The 7421-nt window shown below is 30.2% G+C and overlaps 1 protein-coding gene across 1 annotated transcript; it reads left to right on the top strand.

Annotated features, from left to right (window-relative positions):
* The first annotated feature begins 298 nt into the window (after positions 1-298).
* Positions 299-6316, top strand: LOC129322693 (wall-associated receptor kinase 2-like). Its single transcript, XM_054969070.1, has 4 exons — positions 299-603; positions 687-810; positions 5470-5878; positions 6165-6316. The coding sequence occupies exons 1-4, from the start codon at positions 299-301 to the stop codon at positions 6314-6316; spliced, it is 990 nt and encodes a 329-aa protein (XP_054825045.1).
* The last annotated feature ends 1105 nt before the right edge of the window (positions 6317-7421 follow it).

Here is a 7421-nt window from a genome sequence, read left to right as displayed (position 1 = left end):
GCTGTTTATGCTCATTACATTAACAGCCATAGCAGAAGAAGCTGAAGCTCAAACCCTACCTGGTTGACTGGAAAAATGTGGAAATGTCAGTATTCCATACCCATTTGGCGTAGGTGAAAATTGTTCCCGAGCAGAGAAACGGTTTCATCTCACATGTAACAGCTCCACCTTATACATCGGAAAGATGAAATGTTCTAACATATCCCTCCAAGGTCAAATGAACTTGTTCATGTCTGTGGCTTCGAAATGTGACAATTAACCAGGAGTGGCAAGTTCTAGAACATCTAGATCCCTTAGCATGGGTGATCCTTTCACCATTTCTAGCACAGAAAACAAGTTCATAAATGTTGGTTGTGATACCTACGGCTACTTAAATAGTTTCTTGAAAAACAGTAGTACCGTTTATTCCACCGGCTGTTTAACGCGATACTACACATTTCCGAGGGAGATGTATGCTAAAAACTGTTCAGGGATTGGGTGCTGCCAGGTGGACGTTCCTGTTGGAATGAGGGATATCACTTTTGAAGCATATGGCTTCAAGAACCATATGGATATTTCGGAATTTAACAATTATAGCTATGCTTTTGTTGTTAAAAAGGACTGGCATGACAAGAGCAGTTACCCTTTGATGAAGCCCCGCTTGTGTTAAATTGAACTGTTTCAAATGTTACTTGTGATGTTGCTAGGACAAGATCAGGCTATGCTTGCACCAACAACACTGATTGTGTGGATTCACCTGATGGATTTGGGTACAACTGCTGGTGCAAACAAGGTTTCGATGGAAACCCATACCATCCTATGGATGTCATGGTAATTCGCTTTCTTCTTTTCATTTTTCTTGGGAAAATTAATCTGCACGTCATTTAAGCATGAAGTTTATTTTATTTTAATTAAGTCTTTATAATTTGATTAATTAAATATATTAGTCCTTAAAGGTTAAAATTATTGACAAATTATTAATTTTTTTAAAACAAAATTACTTTTATAAAGAATTTTATTCAATACATTTAGCTGAAAATGTAAAAATAAAATTTTATTTAATATAATATTTACATTTTTTATTAGTTTTTATGAAAATTCTATATATATATAATTTATTTAGAAAAAATGAGCTAATTATGAAAATTTTGAATTATAAAAATTATGGAATTAATTATAAAGTTATATTCATATTTTAATAAAAATATAAAATTGCATAGTTTATTTTAAAAAAAAAGAAAAATTCAAAGATCTTAACCGTTAGAAAATAACATATTTAATTGATTAAATTATAAGGGCTTGGTTAAAACAAAATAAACTACATGAATCTTCTTCAAAATTGAAAAATAAAAACTATAAGGACCTAAAAATTAATTTTTTCTTTTTATTTTAAAAAACTTGAATTTGCATACTTGCATTCCTTTTATTTTTTTTCTTATAATTTCTTATTTAGTGATACACTTGTTTGTGTTACAAATTGAAATGGCAGATACAGACGAATGTCAAGATCTTTCAAAGAACAAAAATATTGAGTCAACATTCCTGGGAATTTTCACAGCACTACAAAAAAGTCTATTTACAAGGATTTTCATTGGTAATGAACTTTTATTCTTTTTTTTTGTTTTTTTTGTTTTTTCGGTCTCACACTACAAAAAATATGACTTTTAGCAACGACAATTTCGTATCGCTAAAAGTCGCCACCAAAACTATATTTTTAGTAGTGACAAATCAAATTCGCCACCAAAAGTTCACTTTTATCGCCGTCAAAAGTATTTTTATAAAAAATAATTTAAAAATTAAAAATAATTAATATAAGTTACTTTTGGTGGCGACAAATTGTCACTACCAAAAGTATTTTTATAAAAAATAATTTAAAAATTAAAAAATAATTAATATAATTTACTTTTGTCGTCGCCAAAAGTTTTTTTATAAAAAATAATTTATATAATCTACTTTTAATGGATATATATACTTTAGTTTTTTTAAAAAAATTATGAATTGTTTTAATAATTTGAAATTAAATAAAATTATTCAAAATATATTTATGAAATTAAATTTCTTATTTTATATAAAGAATTAGAAATAAATTATATATAGGAACGTGAAACCAAAAAAAATAATAGTCAAAGTATGCTAAGTTTAATTATTAAATTTTTTCTAATTTTATATTATTTATAATCATTTTTTAGACATATATAGCTCATATTTTTTAAAAAAAGTATGTAATTAAACTAGTATTTTAATATGATAAATTAAATTCTTAATGGGTTATTACTTCAATTATAATTAGGTTAAGTTATACATAAATTACTACTTACAATCAAATACATAAATGGCATTGGGAAGTTAAAGTTGTACAATATCGTAAAATGCAAATGATATTATAGACTACTTAGCATTTTACGCACTTTATGCTTAGTTTGATATACATATGATATTTACTTCTTCTACTGAACTCTAGTGACTTTTGAACAAGGATTTCACGTAATTCCTCCTAGTATATTTAGGTTTTCATTGCTATAATAACATTTTATAACTAATTATTACTAAAAATAATATGAATAACTACTCAAATTTACCTTGCTATGAGATTGAAGATGATTAGATGTTAACTAGATTGATCATATGTGAGATTCTTGTAATTATCATATATTGTAAAAGTTATTAGTATTCATTTTCAAAATTATTCAAAATGACTGTTAACAAAATTTATGTGGTTAAAATTAATTTTTTATTAAAATAATTTTTTAAGATATTGAAAAATTATCTATAAAATATATTTTTATTAAAAGAGGGGGAAACATTTAGCTATTTTGAGAGAAGATAAAAATTTAATCATTTAGTTTATCAATTTTTGAGAAAAATATGGAGAAGAAAAAAGTAAAAGATATTTAACATAAAATAATATAATACATATTTATAAATAAATTATATACTTAATAATTTTCATTTAAAAAATAAAAATATAATTTAAAAATTTATTACAATGTATATAAGAATATTATTTAATATTTAAAAATTGTTTATTTTAAGTTCATTTTTCTAAAAAAATAATATTTATTGGTAAAAAAAATATTTTATTAAAATTATAATTTAAATATTCATATAAATCATTTTGTTATATTAATAATTGAAAATAAAATATAATATATGTATATCTTTTTAATAATATATTATTTAACATATGTGTATATGCAGTTAGATAATATATATTTAATTTCACATATAATAATGCAGGTGCATTTCAATTCAACTGGCAAAGAAGGAAGGCTTAAGGCTTGGAAGAGGGAGAGGTCAAGGGTTCAAACCTTAGCTTTGCCATATTTTACGACAAATATGTGACGTGGTGCGTGGTGGTGACGTGGCATATGAGGTGCTTTGAAAAGGCACACACGTGACAGGTGATGTGGCACAAGATGATGGCGTGGCACATGAGGCGGCTTGAGGAAGTGCACACGTGTCATGTGACATGGCATGAGATGGCTAGGTGACGTGGCATTATTTGTTGAACACGTGGACTGTGACGTGGCACAAGATGGCAAGTGATGTGGCATCATATGTTGCATATATGGCAGGTGACATGACATTACTTAATGCACACGTGGCAAAGTGACATGGCATAAAATAAATTATTATTTCTTAAAAAAAATTTAGCAGTGACAATTTGTCACCGTTAAAAGTCTTTTTGGCGGTGACATTTGTTGCTGCTAAAAAGACTTTTAGTGGAAAAAAAAATTTTTGGTGGTGACAAATGTCGTTGCTAAAAGTATATTTTTGACGGTGACAAATATTGTCACCATCAAAAATTTATTATCGTCGTCAAAAACTATTAGCGACGATTGTTGTAGTGATTATTTTTCATCGCCAAAAACTTTTAGCTCGTTGCTAAAAACTTTTAATGATAATTTTTAAACTTTTGATGACAGGTCGCCGTCAAAAGTCTATTTTTTTATAGTATCAGTTCACAAATTTCTTTTAATTGTGGCACATGGCTTCATAGACTGAGTGGGGGCAGTGACGCTCAACTCTCAAGGCTGATGCTTCGATGTTACCTCCGTGGATGATATTTTAATTTCAATTTATATAAAAATGCAATTTCTTTTTCAAACGGTGATATCATCGTTTATGTTTGACTTGTTAAAGGTTGGTGATTGTTGAAACGGTAAAATGATGATTATTGACATGCAAATTGTTATCTAAAATATGGGAATTGTTAGCGATGATAAGGGGGCAGAGGGATGGTTTTTCTTTTTTGCTTCTTTTGTGTATTTTAATTTGATGGATATTTTGATCTTTTCATGATATAAATATATCTATAGAAGAAACATTATTCCACATTTCCATTTATATATCAAACTTATTCATTCCTTTTTTTTTTTTTTAATTCCACTGCCATATGTCTTCCTTCCCTATAGTCAGGAGCGGACACAGGTGAAATGTGAGGGGGCAACCTATCTAATTCCACACAATACATTTATTGTCATTTTTTGTTACTCAGTTATTAATAGATTTTATGATATTTAATTGTGTTTTGTAAAACCTCAAAATATCTTTGATATATAAATGTACAAATGTATATATTTATATATGTACAAGGAGTCTATATATGTGTGTAAGGTGTCGGGCCTTTTGGAGGCCTTGGAAAATGGGACCCCCCAAAAAAATCCCAATTTAATAATAAATTAAAACTCACTCGTACACATAATAATACTTTAAAAATATAAATTTTTATTTATTCTTCATGTTTCTTTTAAAAATAATATAATAAATAAATGATTTTAATTTAATTATTTTTATTATTTAAAAATATTATAGAATTATAAATATTGTTATCTAATAAAATTACCTATTTTAAATATTAAAAAAAGCTAAATATATATTAAAAAAAATTGGCCCCCCGCAATCTATGCCCTGGTTCCAGCCCTGTTCCCAGTACTCTTTTCGTCGACAGAAAAAAGAAAAAAAAAACATTTTCCAGCATACCATAGGCTATTTTGTTACTAATTTGCAATTTACTACATGCTTCCATATTAAAAGTTGACATTAGGTGCAATTTTTTCACATAATAGTGTCAAATTTTGGATAGTTTGAAATTTTAGAAGTACTTGTTGCAAATATTGAACACTCATATTCTTGTCCACATGATAATTTGCAACTGATGTCTTTTAAAATTTAACATGAAATGTTTTAGGAAAAAAGGTAATTGATTATTAAGACCACAAGTATTTTAGTGGAATTTTGAAATTTTAAATTTTTTTTTTCTCAAACTTCAATTAAATTAATATTGAAGTATTGGTCTCAAAGTGTCATTCCCCCATATGCATATATATAATATATTCCATGCAGCTTATTGCATACTTTCACACACACACAGAGTCCTATCCCACCACTAAAGTGCTTTCTATTCTTTAATATTGGTATGTAGGTACAAGTGCAGCCTTCGTTGCTTTAATAGTTAGTGTGTCATGGCTGTATTTGGTATACCAAAAGAGGAATCTCATCAAACAAAAGGAACATTTTTTTCGACAAAATGGTGGCTTGATTTTGGAACAACGACTCTTTGCTGAAGAAGCTTCCTCCCAAACAGGAAAAATATTCACCACGCAGGAGTTGAAGAAGGCTTCCAACAACTACCATGATAGCTTAATCTTTGGAAAAGGAGGTTATGGAATTGTTTACAAGGGATTTCTCCCAGACAACAAAGTTATTGCAGTCAAGAAATCCAAACTTGTAGATCAAAACCAAATTGAAGAATTCATCAATGAGGTGGGCATCCTCTCGCAAATAAATCACAAGAATGTGGTGAAGCTACTTGGATGTTGTTTGAAAATTGAAATTCCTTTATTAGTTTATGAGTTTGTCAGCAATGGAACCCTTTATGATTTTATTCATAACCAAGGCAAGGCTTCCAAGATATCTTGGGAAACCTGTCTGAAGATAGCAACTACTACTACAGAATATATCTTTAGGAGCGGGTCTTTAGGAGCACTTTTTAAATAAGCGCTTTAAAATGTGAATGCAAAATTTACCGAAGCGCATTTCTAAATAAGCGCTCCTATATGTCAGGCTTATCAATAAGATAATGCTCCTAATTAATATATATAAAATGTTATAAAAAATTTAAAAATACCTTCGGGAGCGCTTGTACTTAAGCGCTCCGGAAGATCGCTTATGGACTCTGGCAGAGCGCTCTTCCGGAGCACTCTTCGACGAGCGCTCCCGAAGATTAGCTCTCCAAGAGCGCTCTGGAAGAGAGCTCGGGCTCTTCCAGAGTGCTCGTGAAGGAGCACTCCGGAAGAGCGCTCGGAAGACGCTCTTCCGGAGCGCTCATGAATGAGCGCTCCGGAAGAGTCTTCTAGCCTCATTTATTTTCCTGTCCGTTCCTTTTCTCCATTCAGTTTTTTTCAAACCTCTCTCTCTCTTTCTTTCAAACCATTCTTTTCTCCATCGCCGTCTCCTGCGCTGCTCGCCGTCTGTCACCGTTCGTTGCAGATCCCGCACTGCGTCGCCGTTCCCGCACTGCGTCGCCGTTCCTGCGATGCGTCGCATCACCGTCTACTACACTAGGTCGCCATCTCCCGCGTTGCGTCGCCGTCTATCACCGTTCCTGTGCTGCATCGCCGTCCGTTCTGCTGTTCTGTCGCCGCCACCGTCCTTCTGGCTCTACTGTTTGCTATTTGCTGTTCCAGATTTGAATCACTATTCCAGATTTGCATCTCTGTTCCAAATCTGCATTGCTGTTGTAGATCTGTGTCCCTGCTGTACAGCGAAGGAAGCGACGTCGCTGCTGCCATGAATACCGCCATTTTTTGCCGTGAAGACCTTTGAAGGTATTTTTTTTAATAATTAATTTATATATATTTGAGAATAAATTTTAAATATTTTTTAATAATCAATATTATAGATAATATATGAATTGAAGTTATTTATATTAAAATTATGGAGTAGTTGATAATTTATATTATAGTTGATAATTTAGATTAAAGTTGAGGAAACTACTTGAACATTTTTATTTTATTTATGAAATTTACTTTTAAGAGAGATTATTGTTATTAATTAAATTACAATTGATTGACAGAATTTAGATGCATTATGCTACTAAATTTTTATTTGGATGAATTGATTTTTTTTAGTTTAAATGTATTGTGTTGTGGAATTTGATTATTTGATCATTTAGGAGGTTGTTCTTTTAAGAAAGATGCTGTTCAATTTTTTTTATAGAAATCTAAGTCTTTTGTTTATTGAATTTTGGTAATCATATTAGTGATATGGATCGTAAGTGGATGTCGGCCAATCGACTATCTAGAGAATATTGGGATGGTGTGGATGAATTCATTAAATTTGCATTTTGTCGTGATCAAGACCCCCGTGGAGTCATATGTCCTTGTTTGAAATGTTGCTATGGAAAAAGAGTAAAGCCAATAGAATTGAAAGATCATTTA

Source organism: Prosopis cineraria, unplaced genomic scaffold, assembly GCF_029017545.1.
Source record: "Prosopis cineraria cultivar Desert tree isolate PC_DT_omini unplaced genomic scaffold, ASM2901754v1 PC1, whole genome shotgun sequence".
NCBI classification, from domain to species: Eukaryota; Viridiplantae; Streptophyta; class Magnoliopsida; order Fabales; family Fabaceae; genus Prosopis; species Prosopis cineraria.
The sequence above is the reverse complement of the archived record's forward strand: the minus strand, read 5'-3'. Positions and strand labels throughout refer to the sequence as shown.